The sequence below is a fragment of the Lontra canadensis genome, unplaced genomic scaffold (assembly GCF_010015895.1).
Source record: "Lontra canadensis isolate GAN:19392208 unplaced genomic scaffold, GSC_riverotter_1.0 scaffold10, whole genome shotgun sequence".
Taxonomy (NCBI): Eukaryota; Metazoa; Chordata; class Mammalia; order Carnivora; family Mustelidae; genus Lontra; species Lontra canadensis.
In genome coordinates this window covers 14,190,306-14,209,660 of record NW_022631004.1, presented here as the reverse complement: position 1 = coordinate 14,209,660, position 19,355 = coordinate 14,190,306, and the positions used below count along the sequence as shown (strand labels likewise).

The 19,355-nt window shown below is 51.1% G+C and overlaps 1 protein-coding gene across 3 annotated transcripts; it reads left to right on the top strand.

The window, feature by feature from the left end:
- The first annotated feature begins 1,142 nt into the window (after nt 1-1,142).
- CLU (clusterin) lies at nt 1,143-17,764 on the top strand. 3 transcript variants are annotated; one of them, XM_032855666.1, is made up of 9 exons: nt 1,143-1,276; nt 5,152-5,283; nt 6,807-6,955; nt 9,604-9,774; nt 11,254-11,659; nt 12,740-12,841; nt 15,986-16,215; nt 17,105-17,280; nt 17,517-17,764. In XM_032855666.1, exons 2-9 carry the CDS (start codon nt 5,190-5,192, stop codon nt 17,524-17,526), a joined length of 1,338 nt encoding a protein of 445 aa, XP_032711557.1. In that variant the 5' UTR covers nt 1,143-1,276; nt 5,152-5,189; the 3' UTR covers nt 17,527-17,764. The 3 variants fall into 3 exon arrangements, with proteins under 3 accessions (XP_032711557.1, XP_032711555.1, XP_032711556.1); XM_032855664.1 differs by having other exon boundaries at nt 1,144-1,276; nt 12,737-12,841; XM_032855665.1 differs by lacking the exon at nt 1,143-1,276 and adding an exon at nt 4,883-5,015 and having other exon boundaries at nt 12,737-12,841.
- Nucleotides 17,765-19,355: the final 1,591 nt, after the last annotated feature.

The following is a 19,355-nucleotide window of genomic DNA, read 5'->3' as shown; positions in this document are numbered from 1 at the left end:
CTCGAGTGGCTTTCAAAGTTGGCCACCCAAACCAGGCTGCCTTCACCCCCACCCCCGGCCTACCCTTCTCCCCCCATCGGTGTGAGAACCACCAGCAGGCAACTTGACTTTTCACCTGGAGTGCAAATGTCCTGGGGTTCCAGAGCAGGTGCCTCTGTTTCTTTCCCAAGAAGTAGCTATACCTGAGGGGCATCTGGGTTGGTGCCCTCCCTGCCAGGCTCCCATCTCTCTGGAACCTCATAGCCCCCTGCCAAAGGGAGTCTAGAAATAAGCTCCTCCTGTCAGCAGAGGGAACTGAGACAGACCCATCAAGCTAAATGAGCCCCAACTCCCTTCCCTTGCAAATAGGACCTACACTAATTTGCAAGGCAGGTGCAAGATGAAAATTCGGGACCCCTTGTTCAACAACCATGAGGAATTTCAACATTGCAGGGAGAGCCCTCAAGCCAAGTGTGGGGCTGCCGAGTCCCACACCGTGAAGCCCACCCGGCTTAAGTGGGCCCCAAATGGGTGGGGACAATAATTGCTTAAGGTTCAGGAATCAAGGAGCCAGGGGGATGTTGTGGTTCCCTCAATGTATGCTCAGTTCATCCCCCAAAACACATTCCTGTTTCCTCCTGGCCGGCACGTGCACCAAAGGCCCACGGGGGTCACTGTGATGGCTGGAGAAGTGGCATTTCTTTCTCCCTCTGTGTTCTCTCGCACAACACCCTCTCCAGCCCACCCTCATAATTTCTGATGCTTTTCTACTAAAGTGTAACGAGGCTCACGTTCAATCAGAAAGAACTGTGCGATTTTGTTTTGGAGCGTAGTGCACCCCTGGAACCCCGTGGAGGGGTCCCGGAGCTGCGCATCTTAACTGGAGCCCTTCCCTTCCTGGGGGCACGGTCCCCCAACTCTGAGCCGCGGGGGAGTTGGGAAGCGGCTAGCAGCGAGCGGCGCACCGCAGCACCCCCAGGCGGCCGTTTGCGGTGCAAGAGCCCTGCCGCCCTCTCCCCAACCCGCCCTGCGCGCGCCCCCCGCCGGGTGCTGCCCGGGAGCGCCTCCCTACCCCGCCTCTGCGCCCCGCTACCCCGCCTCTCCGTCCCCTCTGGCGCCGGCTTGCAGAAAGCTCCCGGTGAATTCCACAGCATTCTTTGGGCGTGAGTCATGCAGGTTTGCAGCCAGCCCCAAAAGGGGTGTAGACTAGACAGAGCGCTATAAATACGCGCGCCTCACGGTGCTCACCACGCGGCGTCGCCAGGAGCAGCGCACGGTCGCCGGGCGCCGCTGACCGGTGAGATGTCCCCACCTCTCCTACCCGGCTCAGAGCCCCACCGGGGCCCGAGCGGGGGGTGGCAACCGGGGGTGGTAACCGAGAGAGGACAGGAAGATCGCTGGTACCACCTGGGCTGTCAGAGCTGCGCTTCGGATGGAGTCGGGGAACCAGGGAAGGGAGGTGGCTCGAGCCCCGTCACCGGGCCGCCGAGCTGGAGGCCGAACTGCTGCGGGGTGGCGCTCAGGCCAGGACTCCGGAGCTCCCGTGCTCTCTAGCTGCAGCCACAGTTCTGTGGGTTAACTAGGACAGGTGTAATGACCCTCCTTTTGCAAGGATGGGGAAGTGCGGCTTGGAGAGCTAATGCCTATTTCGGGAGGCCCAGACCGTCTGTGGCGTTCTCCTTGTCCAGGTACTGGGCTCCTGTGGTTGTTGTCAGCTTGAGTCGTCTGGTCTGCTCCTAAATTCCGTACTTCTCTCCGAAGGATGATCATAAGTATGTTTTGATTTAAGTACATGTTGCAGCCACTTAAATCGCACTCTTTCTGCTTCCTAATGCCCAGGATACATCAGAGAAAAGTCACAACTGCCATCAGATCGCAGACGTCTGCTCCAAATGTCTCATTTTATAGATGACAACCTGAGGTCTGGAGCGGTTTAGGATCCTTTCCCAAGATAAACAGCATGTAGATGTTGGACTCAGGACTAGAACTGAAGCCTTGATCTTCCAGATTTCTGGACCTAATTTAAAAAAAAAAGGAAGAAGAAGCTGTTTATTATTATTATTTTTTTTAAAAGATTTTCTCTATTTACCTGATAGACAGAGATCACAAGTAGGCAGAGAGGCAGGCAAAGAGAGAGAGAGGGAAGCAGGCTCCCTGCCGAGCAGAGAGCCCGATGCGATGCGATGCGGGGCTTGAGATGCCAGGACCCTGAGATCATGACCTGAGCCGAAGGCAGAGGCTTTAACCCACTGAGCCACCCAGGCGCCCATATTATTCTTATTTTTAAAAAGAGGTTAGGAATTTAAGAATAAGGACAGATAGAATGAAAGGGTGCCAGCTGGAGTCTTCATTATAATAACACTGGGAAATTACATACAATGTAAATGCCCAACCTTGTGGGAGGGCAAAATAGAGGCCACCAGAAAATGCACCATTCTGCAGCCCCAAAGGTGTGCTTTTAAAGAACTATTTGAAGATAATGGGTGTAAGGGATCGGATTGCACAGAAATGCATAGAAAATCGAAGGACATCTACAGCAGTGCTAGTAGTTGTCTCTGGATGGCGTGAATTACCAGTGCCTTGTTTTTCTTTTCCGTTTGGTTCCTACATTAGGGGAGGCAGTGGGATGGAGCTTGGCTCTTGGGCGTTAAAAGCCGTGCAGCACGCTAGCTGCATGTGTGACTCTTTGGCTTAGGTCTCTGTGTCCTTCCCATGGCTCAGTCTGCTGCGGGTAAAGCCTGCTGGGGGCGGTGGGGACTGCATAGTGGTGGTGGGTGGGGAGAGGGGGACCTTGGCAGGGCATCGGTAGCCGGGTGCCCAGGCAGAGCCGAGAGGAGAGGAGAGTTCTAGTGCTGCCCTTGGATGGGCAGTATCAATATCATGTTAAGAGTCAGAGTCAGCATTGTCACAAGATCTTCCTCCCCCACCGTCCCAGGTGATGCGTAGGTTCTCTAAGGGAGCTGAGCCTTGCACCAGAGCAAAGCCACACTGGGAGGGGTCACAGGTTCCTCTGCCCTTCTCCAAACATGCCACCTCCTCCCACTTCCCCGAAGGATAGTGCCAATGCCCACAACAGGTCCTAGGTCAGATTTCAAAACAGCCAGAATTTACTGTGATTATCTAAGACCCCTGTGTTTGCAGAAGGCAGTCACATCTCAGAGGTCCACATGGGGGATATTGTACAGATGAAGACACTGAGGTCACATTTAAGTGACCTGGTGTCCGGGAAAGGACACTGGACTAGAGATGGGGGGGCTGGGTCCTCATCCTTGGATTCCCAGCCTGCTGCAGGCCTTTGGGAGCCCCATGCTGTCTCTGGGTTTAGCTTTTCCTCAGAGGCCAAGGATTGGGGCAAGAGGCTGATTTTTCTCTGCTCGGGACCCAGGGGCGCCCCATGGAGCCCAGGCTCCTGGTGGGAGACTGTACTGGCTGCTGGGTTTCTGGACTCCTCCATCAGTGCTCTTGCCCCACCTCCCTTTTCTTTAGGGCCCAACGCCGTGTCTCCTGGTCTAGGCCTATTTCAGAGGCTCTTGTATGAATTTCTGAGAAGTATCCACGGGCCTCTTGGGGAGAGGTGGGTGTTCTTGCTGGCTTTTTCTCTCGGGCGTCACAAAAGCTCTGTGTCCCTCTGAGGCGTTTTCAGGCCTCAGTGAGCAGCTAGGGCAGAGCCCTTGAGCCCTGGGCCTTCTGGCAGGCCTGAAATAGCACCCCGACTCAGCCACCCACCCTGTCTTTGGGGAAGGCAGTGACCCACTCCTTCCACGCTGTGCCTTTGCTGTGCGGCTGGTTTGGGACCCACAGCTTGGCTGCTTTACTAACTATTTTCCAGGAGAGGCTTCCTTTATTCATGTGCTACCAAGGGTTTCTATGGGCTTGCTGAGCCGAGGGCAGTTTTTCTGATGTTCACAATTTCAGGAAGGGGGCACCCAACCTCTCTCTTCTGTTAGGGGAAATGAGGGAGTTCAGATAAGCATTGTGGTGGAGGGGGCTGCTGGGGTGAGGGGTTCTGTTTGGTGTAACAATTCCAGCTTCTGGGAAAGGGTCCATTGTGTAACACTGGGCCGTCCTGGGCTCCCAGCAGTCAGCTGAGTGGTGGGGGGGGGGGGCACCTTGGCAAGTCACCTACTGTGGGCTTAAAGGGGACAGCCATGGGAAAGGGACCTGGTGACAAAGGGACCCATCCATCCAGAGGGAACTTCTCCTGGGGACGCGTAGGGCCCACCCTTTAGCCCTTTGACTCTGCCCCCCTACTCTCTGAAGACTATTGTCCCCTGCTCTGCTACATTCACACCCCAAATCTATGCAGGGATCTAGATCTTAGGTCTCCTGCCAGGGGTGGCAAGTGGCATTTATCTCACTGCCTTCGAGTCTTGAAAGGCCATTTGGGGGGCGTCTGCGTGGCTCAGTCGGTTAAACGTCTGCCTTTGGCTCAGGTCATGATCCCATGGTCCTGGGATCGAGTCCCACATCAGGATTCCTGCTTGGCTGGAAGCCTGTTTCTCCCTCTGCCTGCTGCTCCCCCTACTTGTGCTCTCTGGCTTTCTGTCAAATAAATAAATAAAGTCATTTTTTTTTTTTTTTTTAAAGGACGTTTTGGGGGGTGTTGAGGTTTGGTGGACAAAAAGGGGATTTTTCTTTTGTGACAGATTGGGGACACCTGCTGTGGGCCTGATTAGTGACTGCACACAGCAGGGGCTTCCAAGAAAGTCCCCACATTAGGGCTGGGGAAGGAGAGGGGCGGAGCCTAGAGAGGTGTTTTGAGTGTTTATTTGATAGGAGCAGGTATCAGATAGATGTCCTTTCTGGATGCAGAAAACACATGCTCAGACTGAGTCAGCGATTTCTGGGGGAAGAGGAGAAGGAGGAAGAGGAGAGCTGGACCTGAGCCCAGGCTCTGACTCCAGAGTTCTAGTTTCTTCTGTATTAGGCTGCTTCTCCTGTGGTTCCCCCCTGTACCCCCAGCCTCCACGTTCTTTTGAAGGGGTCCAGTGGCAAGTCCGATCTTTTCTCCCAATTTCCCTGGGATTAAAAACAAGGTAATGCCAGCTGAGGGGCTGGCTGAGGGCAGGGCCTCCACGGGGCTCCGGGGAAGCTGCTGGAGGCTGCAGGCCAGCCGGAAACCAGCAGGCTGGCTAGCTGTTACCATGACAGTCTCCTGTTCTCTACAAACAGAGGCCTGCTGGGATTCCAGAATTGGAGAGGGAGGCGCAATGAAGACTCTCCTGCTGCTGGTGGGGCTGCTGCTGACCTGGGAGAATGGACGGGTTCTGGGAGACCAGATGGTCTCAGACACTGAGCTCCAGGGTAAGTGGAACAGGTGTCCCCTCCCAGGCCGCTTCCTCTCTGCCAGGGCCCGAAGCAGTAGAGACCCATCGGCTTTGCTTAGGCGGGTCCTCTCCGGGCCTCCTTCCCGCAGCTACCTGGTCTGGGTTCTTGGCGGTCAGGTGGGCTTCTAGGCATTTTTCAGGTGTATCCCCAGCGCTTTCTGGTGGCTGCGTCCCTTTTCACCAGTCTGCTTGTCCCAGGGCCCACACCTCCTTTGGGAAGCCTGGCTCATTTGAGCCTTCGTGAGTTTCCATTTTTGCGTCCCCATGGCACCTACTATATGTCCCCTCCACCTTTCCACCTAGAAACCCAGTGGTCCGTATCCAGAAAAGGGGAAACGTCCTTCTGCAGAGCCTAGCTTTGGGGTGCACTCCTCTGCCAGGCCTTTCCTGAAACCCCTCCTCCCTGCGCCCTCCTCCCCACCCCGGTCCTACAAGCTGACTAGTTCCTAGGGGTCTTGTTAAAAACTCAGGCTCGGAGATCAGACTCGGGTATGTGTCTGGCCCTGTGACCCCCCCCCCCCAGCTGTATTAACCCGGGACGAGGATCTGATCTCACTGTGCTGTTTTGTCCTGGGGCTGCAGTGGGGATGATATAGGCAGCGCAGAGAGCATTTACAGAAAAGGCATATGTCCTTGTCGGCTCAGTGCCTGGCCCAGGACAGCCACTAGAGGAGCCTTAGCTGTTTCACCTTCACTACTTTGGTGAAACTGTCTCCTTGCATTTGCCCCAGGGCGTTGTGTCCTGATCACAGCTTCCTTGTGGAATGGTGCCATTAATTCATCTTTGTGTCCCTTATCACATGGAGCCATGGGAGAAGGAAGTTCAGATGTTTGGTAAAACGGAGTCCCCGAAACGCTTGTATCCAATATAAGATTTTACATTTTGATGTTTAAATGGTTATGCTTCCAGAATATTTTTAAAAAATATTTTATTTCAACTCAATTTAAGCCGCATCTAGTGTATTATGAGCTTCAGGGGTAGAGATCCTTGGTTCATCTGTTGCATCTAACACCCAGCACTCAGTCCATCCCATGCCTTCCTTAATGCCTGTCACCCTGTTACCCCCAGCGCCCCGCCCCCCTCCCCTCCAGCATCCCTCAGTTTCTTTCCTGCGATCAAGAATCTCTCATGGTTTGTCTCCCTCTCTGATTTCGTCTTGTTTCAGTTTTCCTTCCCTTCCCCTATGCTCCTGTTTTGTTTCTCAGGACTTTTTTCCCTTGAAAATGTTCTCCTGCAGCTAGGCAGGCTCGTTCTCCAGAGCGGCTGCTTTAGTCCCTACTTGGGGACTGGGTCCACAATAAGGCCTGTGATCCCCTCCCCTACCCCAGTCAGGGCAAAGCTGGGGTCCAAAGGCCACCCAATTGGGGGTGGGTGCTCCCAGCCTGGAGAGCCCCTGGACTGAACTGGCCTTCCTGACCATTCCAGCTGGTTCTAGAGTGGTATCCCCAGCCCCATCTCTGCCTCTCTCCTCACTCTCCCTGCCTGCCCTTCTCTTGCAGAAATGTCCACCGAGGGGAGTAAGTACATTAATCGGGAAATTAAAAATGCTCTCAAGGGGGTGAAGCAGATAAAGACCCTAATAGAACAAACAAACGAGGAGCGCAAATCCCTGCTCACCAACTTGGAAGAAGCCAAGAAGAAGAAAGAGGTAAGGAGGAGCCAGAGAACCAGACCGCACCCCCTCTGTGGAGGGGAGGGGCCATCCCCCCTCGGGTGCCCTGCTGGGTTGCCGTGGTGACCCTGGGCCCTCTCAAGCTAGTGTCAGCTGATGCTGGGGCTGTAGTTAAGAAAGAGGGAAGGTTTCTTTGCTTTTGAGAGCTTCAAGGGGTTGGATCTTGGATCTGGTTTCTTACAAGCTTGGCCTGGGGCTTGATGATGACTGATTCACTTCAGTAGATTTTTCTAAACCCTGACTATGCAAGCTCCAAGGTAGGCTTCGGATCGGATCTGCCCCAGGTCAGGAGGGGGGTGGCGCCCCACCTTCAGAAGCTTATCTAGTAGGGCAATAACTCTGGGGTGAAGGCAGTACACACTGCAGTGCCCCAGGGCTTTCTAGAGTTCTGACTCCTTAATAAAGAGACATCTAAGTTGGATAGTGAAAATAGCGGGTCTAGCCTGTGCTTAATGATTCAACAAAACTAAAACACCATAATGGAGTAAACGACTAATTTTAAAAATCAGCAGTCTTCTTAAGGGTATCCTAAAAACCTACTCCCATTGCGTCCCTACCCCTAATGATGGAGAGCCTAAGATGGGTCACCTGCCACCTTCCTGACCCATGATGCATACAAAAGTGTTGTTTGTTTGTTTTTTAATTTAATTTTTTTTTCAGTGTTCCAAAATTCATTGTTTATGCAGCACACCCAGTAAAGTGTTTTAAAGGCTCTGAGAAGTTCTGTAGTAAAGAAGGTTGTGGAACTTCATTTAACCCTGTGTTTTCCAAACCGAATTGACCAGGGAATCCTTTTTTCTCCCCATGATAGTTTTTTTTTTTTTTCTTTTAAAGATTTTATTTATTTATTTGAGCTGGAGCGCACGCGCAAGAGAGATTGAGAGAGAGAGAGAGAGAGAGAGAGAATGCACATGGGTTGGGGGCAGAAGGAGAGGGAGAAGCAGATTCCCTGCTGAGCAGGAAGCCCAATGTCGGGCTAGATCCCAGGAGCCTGGGATCATGACCTGAGCCTGAAGGCAGGAGCTTAACCAGCTGAGCCACCCAGGTGCCCCTCTTCCCATGATAGCTTTCAGCACAATTCCCTGGAGGCCACTTAGGGAAATGCTGGCCTGGATCCCGCTCTTTGTTTCGACGCAGTGCCCTTCCTTGGCATCAGTGTTTTTCCTCACCATTCTGGGAGAATCCTCAAGGAGCTCCTAGAAAAGTGTCAGGCAAGTCCTGTTCTTGAGTTTTTGGGGTTATCATCAGTTTAGTATTCTCCAATCCAGGTTTTGTGAGAAAGCACATCAAGTTGAGGACAAGACCCCATGACGTCTTGGTTTCTGAATCTGTGAATGCGAAAGAGAGGAAGTGGGCAGCAAGGTTGATGCTTGCTTGTGGGTTGGCTGGGTGGGAGGCACGGCGGCCTTCCCAGCAGGAGCACGGCATCTGGAACAGGAGAGCGATCTCACAGAACTCAAGATCCTCCTGGTCAGCTCTTCCTGTACCTTTGCTTTCGGGTGTGGATGGTCTACTTAATTCTTCTTCGAAAGGTTAACACACTCATTTGTTGTGATTTTAATATACAAAAGTGGAAGAGGAAAAGTTTTCTGTAACCCTTTTACCTATGGACAATTCACTGTTAACATCTGATCTGTTTCTTGCTCCTTTGTTTTCCTTTATACTCTTCTGATAGTCACTATATTCAAAATCACACCTTGTTAACATGAAAAATGCTTGTTATGCTATTTGAAAGTTAACAACGAACCCCTCAAAAAGCGTGTCTCCGGCCTTGTGTAGACCAATGATTTGCTTGACCTTCTATTTTTTTTTTTTAAGATTTTATTTATTTATTTGACAGAGATCACAAGTAGGTAGAGAGGCAGGGGGGGTGCGGAGGGGGGAAAAGCAGGCTCCCTGCTGAGCAGAGAGCCCGATGCAGGGCTCAATCCCAGACCCTGAGATCATGACCTGAGCTGAAGGCAGAGGCTTTAACCCACCGAGCCACGGTGCACCTTGACCTTCTATTTTTAAGCATTCAGGTTGATTGAGTATTTCCCACCCAGCCTGTGCCATTAAAGAACACCGTATTAGAGATCTTCATGCATTGGATTTCCCCTTTACTGCAGGAATTCTTTGGGGTGGATTCTTACAGAATTACCTGGCCAAATGCCATGGATGTGCTAGAGAGTTTTGATAGCTGTTGTGACTTTGATTTTGATGGTGTGCCAGGGACTGGGGCTGCACTAGACAAATAAGATTCCAAGTGCCTCTGGAAGCCTCGGAAGACAACATTTAAACACCAGAAGTTGAGGTTAGAAAATAGGGTATAAAAGAGAGGTCAGTCCTAGGGTCAGGACTAAGTGCAGCGTCAGAGGAAAGGGATATCCATGTGGGTTCTAGTGGACGGGGAAGACCAGGAAGAAGAGCCGGGTCTCGAAGTTGAGAAGATGCTTAAAATGGGGTGGGGAGGGAATTCCAGGCAAATGGGGGAACGCAGGAGCCAGAGGAGGAAATAGGCATGTGGTATGGCCAGCCCTGGGAAGGCCTGCCTCAGCGGGTGGAGGGCCCGGCATCGTGCCTGCTTGGAGAGTGTGAAGCCTGTGGTTTCCACGTGGCTAACCTGGCCTTGTGTCCTCCTGCAGGATGCCCTGAATGACACCAAGGATTCAGAAACGAAGCTGAAGGCGTCGCAGGGGGTGTGCAATGACACCATGATGGCCCTTTGGGAGGAGTGTAAGCCCTGCCTGAAACAGACCTGCATGAAGTTCTACGCCCGCGTCTGCAGAAGCGGCACGGGGCTGGTTGGCCACCAGGTGAAAGGGGTTGGGCTGTTGAGCACCGCCGGGCTCTGAGCGGTGGAGGCGGGAATGGAGGGAAATATGCTTCTTCTCTGGTCCTTCCCCCCACCCGCCAACCCTGTTCCAACCCGTGGGGCAGTTCTCCCACACCAGCTGGGTGCCTACAAATCAGCTCAGTTCTGACACTCTCTCCCTGGAGATGGGAGATCTCTCGGGCTAAGGGCTCAGGTCCACAAGACTGTCCTCCCCACCCCACCCCTGCCCCAACTTCAGGTACCCATCACAAGTCTGGCTTGTCACCTGTGCTTCTGGCCTTGGCTATAGATTGGAGGTTCCTACAGCCCCCTTCTCATGGTCATTTAATTTGCTGGGGAAGCTCACAACTCAGAGACACATTTGACTTACTGGGTTATTGGTTTATTATATAAGGATATAACTCTGAAAAGCCAAAGGGAGGCAATGCATAGCTCAAGGTGTGGGCGAGGGGTGGGGCACTTTCCATGCCCTCTGAGAGGGCGCTACTCGCCTCCATCTTCACGTGTTCAGCCACCCAGAAGCTCCTCAAGCCCGTCCTTGTGGGATTTTAAGGAGTCTTCCTCCCACAGGCATGACTGATTAAATCATTGGCCATTGCTGATGGATTCAACTTCCAGCCCCTCTCCCTCCCCAGAAATCAGGAGATGAGATTAAAAATTCCATCGTTCCAATCTCGGTGGGTTCAGCTGGCGACCAGCCTCCATCCTCAGGTGCTTTCCAAAAGCCACCTCATTAGCATAGCTTTATTATTTTTTAAATTTATTATTAGCATGTAAGTTTATTGCTCTCCTCACAGGGCTTTAGGAAGCAGACAAAGACCAAATAGACACTTCTTTCTATAAATCACAGTATCACGGCTTCATTTTACCTGCCAGATGCAACCGATTTGTCCCGGCTGCCCTGAGGCCTAGAGTGCCACGATCAGTTGGCAACGTTTGCCCTCAGTGCGCAAATGTGAAGTCACCCAAAGCACCTGTGCCGTCTCTTAGAAGATTCTCATCCAGAAATGATTAGCTGGATGACATAACAAATGACTTCGTGGAGTGGCACTTCCCTGGGTCCACTTAGGCAAAAGGAATTAGGAATTTTAGCACATTAATATTGATCCTATCCTCCCCTGCGGGCCTCTCCTGGTTGGGACTCATGAACTAAAGACTTCTCCATTGGCCCTTGGCTGAGTCGGGATGTGGGGAATCCTTGGTGACCAGAAAGGACACTGGTCTCGGGTGATGGGGGTTTGTGCATCTCTTGGCCTCCGACGTCTTCTCAAACTCTTCCCCGCTGGGTGGGTAGAATGAAAGGGGATTGGCCTGACAGTTGGGGGTCAGGGAGCCAGTCCCAGCAGGGGCTTTGGTCATGTGCTATGTGACGGAGGTGACCGAGGGGCAGCAGGGGGACGCAGGAGGAGGCTGGGACTTCACTGAGCTTCTCCTAACTCCCCCGTTCTGCCCCTCACAGGTTGAGGAGTTCCTGAACCAGAGTTCTCCCTTCTACTTCTGGATTAACGGCGACCGCATCGACTCCCTGCTGGAGAATGACCGGCAGCAGGCCCACGCCCTGGACGTCATGCAGGACAGTTTCGACCGGGCGTCCAGCATCATGGATGAGCTGTTCCAGGACAGATTCTTCACCCGTGAGCCCCAGGACCCTTTCCACTTCTCACCCTTCAGCTCATTCCAGCGGAGGCCTTTTTTCTTCAATATCAAGCCCCGCTTTGCCCGGAACATAATGCCTTTCCCTGGCTACCAGCCCTTGAATTTCCACGACATGTTTCAGCCCTTCTTCGACATGATACACCAGGCTCAACAGGCCATGGATGTTAACCTGCACAGACTCCCCCACTACCCAATGGAATTCACAGAAGGTTAGAAGGCCATCATTTCCTTCATTCTTCACGAGAAGGGATGGGAACAAGCAGGTTATTGAGAAACCCTTAGATTCTAAGAACTACGCCAGGGGCTTGGCGTGTGTCATCTGTTTTCCCCAACAACCCCATGAAGGTGGTATTATCCCCATTTGTGGAGGAGAAAAGTATGACAGGTGAAGGAGTGTGTCCAAGTATTCATAGCTGATAAAGGGGGACCCGGTCAAATTTAGCCCTGCTGGACTTGGAATCTGCGTTCTTTCAAGTTGACTGTGCCCCTTTCGGCCACTGGGGGGGCGTGACGTGGATGACTCCTTTCTAGAGAACCAGACCCTTTGTCTTGGGAACCAGGTGCCTTTATGTGGATGCTGTGCAAGCAGTGGTGACAAATTATATAATCTGTCCATGCTACAGTTTAGAAAGCTGTTTCTGGCTCTCGCCTTGGGGCCTGGTACAGAATGGGCATGCATGAATATTTTTTGAATGTATGAGTTCTACTGTGGACATGAAAAGTCAATACTTTCAGAGGTGATTTCCTTAGTTGAACTAGTAGACGTAGTTAGCCAATACCACCTCCTGAATGCTACCGTTTGGTACCCAGTTTGGCTTGAATCGGTTTGGAGATACAGGAGGACACTGAATTGAACAGCATCTACTGCGTATCCACAATGGGGGGGGAGGGGCATTGTGTTATAAGGTGGCTCTAAGAGGATCCCATTCCCTCCTTCAAGAGGCTTGCTGATCCTAGCGGAGAGACGAGCCAGATAGAATGCAGAGCAGAGTAGGTTCTGATACCAAAGAGAACAGAGGCAGGAAGGGCTCATTGGATGCAGACGGTGGGAGGCAAGGCCACACCCAGCTGAGGGAGCCCCAGGAGCTCCCTCCCCTGTCCCTCCACAGGAGCCCCGATCAGAGGATGGAATCTTCAGGCAGACAACTCATTCCCAACCTGCTCTGCCCACAGAAGCATCTCAAGGAGGCAAACAGTAGTGTGGAAGGGGTCGGAGGGGAGGCCCATCACTATATCACTCTGTGTGGTCCCTTAGCATGACGCTCTCTTCCCTCATGTGTCTCCAGAAGACAACAAGGACGGTGCCGTGTGCAAGGAGATCCGTCACAACTCCACAGGGTGCCTGAAGATGAAGGACCAGTGTGAAAAGTGCCAGGAGATCTTGTCCGTGGGTGAGTCGAGGAGCCTTGGATCCCTTTATGGGGTCAGACACATAGGGCTTGAAATTCCATCTCTGCTGCCTTCTAGCTGTGGCACTGGGGGAGGTCCGTGGCCCTGCTCCACGTGCGCCCCCATCTGTAGACAAGGGCTAAGAGGTAAGGTTGTCCCTGAAGTTGGGAGACATCTTTTTTTTTAATTTCCCCAGTTACTCTCTTCCCCAGGGCCATGCTGGATAGATGTCCCCACTTTTTTCTGAAGATGGACTTTTAGATAATATGTATTCTGTTTAGCAAACTCTTACCATGTTGGTACTGTTGTAAACACTTTGCAAACATTAGTCATTTCCTCAGAATGGCCCCGAGTTGGGTACAGTGACTTTCCCTATCTTACCGAGGTAAAAAAGCTCATAGTCACAGGAAGCTTGAGTCACTTCCCAAGATGATAGGACACCCATATGTTGGAGAGTTGGGTGTTTGGGATGTGTTCTTAACTGGGTGTTTGGGATGTGTTCTTAACTGATGTGTTCTTAGTGTTCTGTCCCGAGAACACGTGGGTCACTGGTCGTGGTACCTTCGTTTCCCAGCAAAATACACTTTGGTTGGTCAGTCCCCAAAGCAAAGGAAATAGAGTTGACCTTTGAACCAGGAGGGGGTGAGGGGAGGTGGTATCAACACGTATTTCATATGTAATGTGTACTATATACTGTATTCTTAGAGTAAGCTAGAGAAAAATGTTACAAGGAAATGATACAGAAGAGAAGGCTATGTTCACAGTACTACACTGTAAAGGACCGCGTATAAACAGACACAGTTCAAACCGTGGTATTCGAGGGTCAACCGCACTTCCCTTCAGCGGCTCCCCTCAGCTTTATCAGATCTGTTCCCTGGCTCATTTCTTCTTACTTTGAGTGACAGCTGTAGAAGCGTCTGGAATGGTTTCTGGCACACAGCCTTCTCTGCTCGGAAAGAGTTAATTGTTTTCCTTGGGTGTAGCCGATTGTTCCTGTAGCTTTGCTCTTACTTAATATGTTTGGGTTTGCTGGGCCAAGGCTTCGGAGTCCAGTTAAATATGCCCAGCCCCACTCCTGTAAGTTTCAAAGGCACCAGGAAAGAAATCCAAGTGCAGGGAGGGGTGGATGTCCGAAGAGGACAGGAGTCCTCAACCCAGGCTCCCTGGCTTTGCCCATCAGCTATCACAGAGGAGCGTCAAGGGTGCAGTTCCTCACCGCCAGAAAGTTCATGCAGGGCCAGAAGGAGAGAGCACGGGTGCCCGGGCTCACACCGGTGCCCTGAGCACGGATCTTAACAGTCCCCGATCACAGCTCACCCACACTGCCTGCCCTTCTACCCCGACAGAGAGTGACCACCTCTCCTTTGAGGCGCCGGCTGCCAAACGAGCACGCACTGCCTGACCGCTCTAGACCAGGGTTTCTCAGCTTCGGCACTACTGACATTTTGGACATTTTGGACTGGCTTGTTTTTGTTTGTTTGTTTGTTAAGATTTTATTTGTTTATTTGAGAGAGAGAGAGAGAGAGAGTGTGTATGTGTGTGTGTGTGTGCACGCGCGCACGTGCGTGCACCAGCAGGGAAAGGAAGAAACGGAGAAATAGGCTCCCCGCTAAGCAGGGTCCACCCCCCACAACCTCCCCACTCCCTCCACCCCTGACACGGGGCTCCATCCCTGGACCCCAGGATCATGACCTGAGCTGAAGGCAGACGTTTAACCAAAGGAGCCCCCCAAGCGTCCCCCGGAATGGATCACTTTTGTCAGGAGGGGCTGTCCTCTGCTCTGCGGGATGTTTAGCAGCTCCCTTGGTCTCTACCGGCCAGGCACCGGTACCCGCCCCCAATGGCAGGTGTGACAGCCAAAACTATTTTCAGACCTTGCTAAATATCCCCCTGGGGGCAGCAGAGCCCACGGTTGAGATCTACTGCTCTAGACAGAGTCTCAGTTCTCAGTGACTTCTTTCAATTTCTAATTTTCCCCTGGTGAAAGAGTTGAGATTATTCATTATATTATCTTTCCAACCTGGCTTTTATTTCCCGCCCTACCTACCATTTTTAAGAGTTTAATAGAAATGATTACATCTACTTATAATCACTTACGGGGACCCTTTACAGTAAATGCAGCATGCGAAGGTCTGTCTTCTCCTGACTTGCTTGAGTTTGATGTACCCTCCTTGGGATAGTTTTGAAACAAACCAGGGAAAGAAAATCAGTAGTTTTTAAGGACACAGTGGATAGTTGCCCGCTCTTATCGATTATACAAACTGCAGTGAGCATTCCAGGACCCAGAGCAGTCCCCTGTGTCTTCTCTGCTCCCCCGATGAGTGGGGTGACCAGCTCTGGTGAGCAGATGGGCCAGCCGGGCCCTCGAGTCAGCAAGCTACTCTGCTCTGTACCCCAAGGATCCTGGCCAGCTCTTGTGTGTCATGGACTCTTGGCACTAGATTTCTAGCTCTGCAGATAGGCTCGAAAGACAGGCTTGGAGAATTTTTCCAGAGCCACAGACTCAGAGGAGGAAGAGCCCAAGTTTAGGAGTTAAAGCCTTGGATTCAATCCTGGCCCCATAAATCCTTCTGTGTCTTTTAGCAAGTAATTTACTTTTGTGGGCCTCAATTTCATCACTCGTAACACTTGAGGTGAAAGAGCTGTGATTCCTGGAGATAGTGGGTATCCAAAGCACTCGTGTAATGTCTGGTACTTAGGAGCTGTAAGTAACATTCCCTCTCTCCGGAAACGATGCATCGGGGGACTAGCACAGCAAGAGCTGCTCGGGGTCCGAGCCACATAGACTGAGATCAGTGCTTCTCAAGTGTGGTCAGTGCCCTTTGTCACCGGTCTCCAAGGAGGTAAGGGCCTTGCCCCCAAAGGTATATCAGTGAAGTCACTAAGGACCCTGTTTAGTTCAGGTGACATTGTTTTCCAGAGCAAGACTTTGTCGATGAAGGAAGCAGCATGTTGATTGACATTCTGGGGCGAGCTCTGAATTTTGTTACCGAGTGACTGCACACCGCGTGTGGCTGGGCGTTTAGAGCCGCTGTGCTTTAGGTCCTGGCTCCATGAACTGACTTCCAGTCGTATTTTTATCCCTTTTGAGGATTCCCTTCACATTTCCGCCTTTTTAAATTTTTTTTTCCTCCATCTCTGGGCAGACTGTTCATCCAACAACCCCGCTCAGGTCCAGCTGCGACAGGAACTTAATAATTCCCTCCAGATTGCAGAGAAGTTCACCAAGCTGTACGACGAGCTGCTGCAGTCCTACCAGGAGAAGATGTTCAACACGTCCTCCCTGCTGAAGCAGCTGGACGAGCAGTTTAGCTGGGTGTCCCAACTGGCGAATCTCACTCAGACCGAGGACCCATTCTATCTCCAGGTCACGACGGTGAGTCCCATCCTGGCCACACACTGAAGATCGGGGTGGGGGGGGCAGGAATGTCTGGCGGTGATGTGAGCCTCCCCGGGGAGCAAAATAGGATGGAGATGTTAAAGGGGGCACTTGCGCTTTGGATCAAACATTTGTCATGTGGCAGGAAACATGCAACTTTGAAGTACATGAACGCATGGAAGCCTCATGAGGGTACAGGGAGAGGGAGAAAGAAAATCTCAAGCAGGCTCCATGCCCAGAGTGGAGCCCAAGGTGGGGCTGGATCTCACAACCCCGAGATCATGACCTGAGCCAAAATCAAAAGTCAGACGCTTAGCCGACTGAGCCACCTGGGTGCCCCCCTCCCCCATTGTGACCCCATTGATGGTTGAGGAAAGTGAGAGATGCAACAGCTTGCCCCAGGTTTAATAACTGTTGGGTGACCCACTTGGGCACTTGAACCTATCCACCTGGCTGAAAAGCCTGTGACCTACCCACAAAGCTGCCTCGCTGCCCTACACTCTAGCTTGGCCCATGAATTGATGCGTTATTCTTTACCAGTGATAGAAAGCCTCTCTCTAGTGCTGAGAACCCTTTTTTGTTGTTGTTTTTCTTTCCCTGATTCCTTTTCTGCTGCTGGCCCAGCCAGGAGCTGCCCAAAGAAAACATAGTTGCTTAGAAACCACTTTTCCCCTGAAGGGGTGAGGGGTCACCCCATGGGCTGGTCATTTGCAGATACGACTGACACCTACAAACAAATGAACTTGGGCCCTTCTGCTCATTGAATTGAACGGCTGTCAAACTTAGTAAAAAGCGGAGGGGGTCACGTGTCCGGATGTCCTTTTGTTGCAAAAGGAGTCCATTTTTACCAATATTTCAGTCCTTCTCTTACCCTTTTTCCTCCTAGGTGAGTTCCCAGACTCCTGACTCCAGTGCTCCCTCTGGTGTCACTAAGGTGGTTGTGAAGCTCTTCGATTCCGACCCCATCACCGTGATCCTCCCAGAAGACCTCTCCAGGAAAAATCCTAAGTTTATGGAGACCGTGGCAGAGAAAGCCCTTCAGGAATACCGCCAGAAGAGTCGGTGAGTACTCAGGCCTCACTGTGCTCCTTCCGGGCCCAGCAGGTCCCCGGGAGCCAGAAAAAGGGCCTCAGGTCGAGCCTGGGAATGATGTCTCCTGTAGGCAGAGACCAGGCAGGAAGCCAGAAAAATCTCTGGAAATGTTAACTTTCCTGTGGAGGATGTGCTTTCTTTTTTGAGAAGCATTTATCTGTGAGTGTCCAGCCTTCACCTTCCATTCTCCTTTGTTTTGTTTTCAGGGAGGAATGAGATGGGAACACTGCCTCTCCACATGGCGGGTGTCTGAGTTCCATCGCCCCTGAGATGATCGATAGGCCCCTAGAGAGAGCTCTGCATGTCACCGAGTGACCGGGCCTTGCCTTGAGGCCCTCCTGTCCCCTCACCCCGCCTGTCCTCCCTCTGGACTCCGCATTGTAACACCATGTTCGCTGATCATGGGAAGAACTCCTGTGTGCCACTAACTCAATAAAACCACCAGTAATCTGAATTCTCTGTGGTGTCCTTTTGTGCTGGGTTTTTCTATCTCCCATGGGTCTTCATTTTGGCACGAAAAAAAAAAAAGATGTAGAAAAGAAAAGCGCTAGCTCAGATGGTATAAGGACTATCCTGTAATTGAGAATAAAAGGAGTGTGACAGAGTTGAACCAAGGAGTTCTTGCTTTTCAGCGCGGAAATGTGTTCTGATGGCCAAGTAAAATATATTTCTGAAAAGTGAATCTTGTCCATTCCATTATAAAATGGTGGCCGTATTGGGGTGAGTGAGATCTCCTGAAGGAACACACGGAAGATGAGATTGAAGAAGGGATAGTAATAATGCATCCTGGGTATTTTAATACCCAGTTGATATTTTCTTCCTGGAATCTGTCATCCCCAAAAGACTAAATGAGTCAATTTCCTTTTTACTTATAAGTGTTTGGAATTCCTGTGGCCCTTTCCTGACCGTGGCCTTGTTTGCTGTCAGTCCATACGACTTTCCTATCTTGCCCTCCCCTCCACCACAATTTCTCATCTACTTGGGTTTTTCCTGAAGGCGTATTTACTTCTGAGTCCGATATAGCTGGGCTGCAGTACCCCAGGCTGCCAGCAGATGGCCCTGCCTAACCGCGGTTCTGCCCCACCAACGCTAAGTTACTAAGCCTTACCATTTCTGAGTATTTTCTAACTACAGAATTCTTTTCATCAAATATACTTCACATGAGGAAAACACATCTGGCTGCATTCCAGGTTTGTAGCAAAGTCCACATATTAATTAAACGCTTAGAATATTCTTAGGTCACAGATGGGATCAGGAGGGAGACAAACCATAGGAGACTCTTAATTTCACAAAACAAACTGAGGGTTGCCAGGGGGAGGGCAATAGGGAAAGGGGGGTGGGGTTATGGGCACTGGAGAGGGTATGTGCTATGGTGAGTGCTGTGAAGTGTGTAAACCTGGTGATTCAGAGACCTGTACCCCTGGGGCTAATAATACGTTATATGTTAATAAAAAATAATAATAAAAAGAGAATATTCTTAGGTCACCATTACTTGTCTTCAAGTTCTAAGTACCTCTGGCACACAAGTGACACCCCAAGGCTTAGCTCATCAAAAAAGCTGGTAATTTTTGTGTTGCTCTCAAGGAAATTCAGAATAAAGTTAGTGTGGTTCACTTAATTAGGGGCATGGGTTCAGAAGGCATTTGCTAAAATGACCATCGTTATAAATCATATATCACATTAATGTCACATCCTTATTTCAAAATTTGCTTTTTATTTTCTGATTATGTCACTAGATTCTGGCAGCCACTATATCCAAACGTTGCTTTTTTTAATGCAATCTACTTCACACTGTCCTAGTCTACCACCTTAAAGACAGACTAAAGCTGACTCTGAGGTTTGCTGGGAGCCCATGTGTCCATCCTCTTTCCTCCTTTGCACAGTGGCCTCGTTGAGGGTGTTTAGTTAGATGTCCCTCCATCCCTGACAGGAGTCCTAGCCTGAGGCGCTACCAAGACCAAGGCAGGACACAAGATCACCAAGGTGCAGGGACAAGATGTGTATGGAGAATTGTGGCAGGGAGACCATGGCTAATGAAAGACTAT

Coding starts and splice junctions, on each gene's coding strand:
- CLU (XM_032855664.1), top strand. CDS start 5,190: ATGAAGACTCTCCTGCTGCTGGTGGGGCTGCTGCTGACCTGGGAGAAT. Junction 9,775..11,253: donor CGGGGCTGGTTGGCCACCAG/GTGAAAGGGGTT, acceptor TGCCCCTCACAG/GTTGAGGAGTTCCTGAACCA. Junction 16,216..17,104: donor TCTATCTCCAGGTCACGACG/GTGAGTCCCATC, acceptor TTTTCCTCCTAG/GTGAGTTCCCAGACTCCTGA.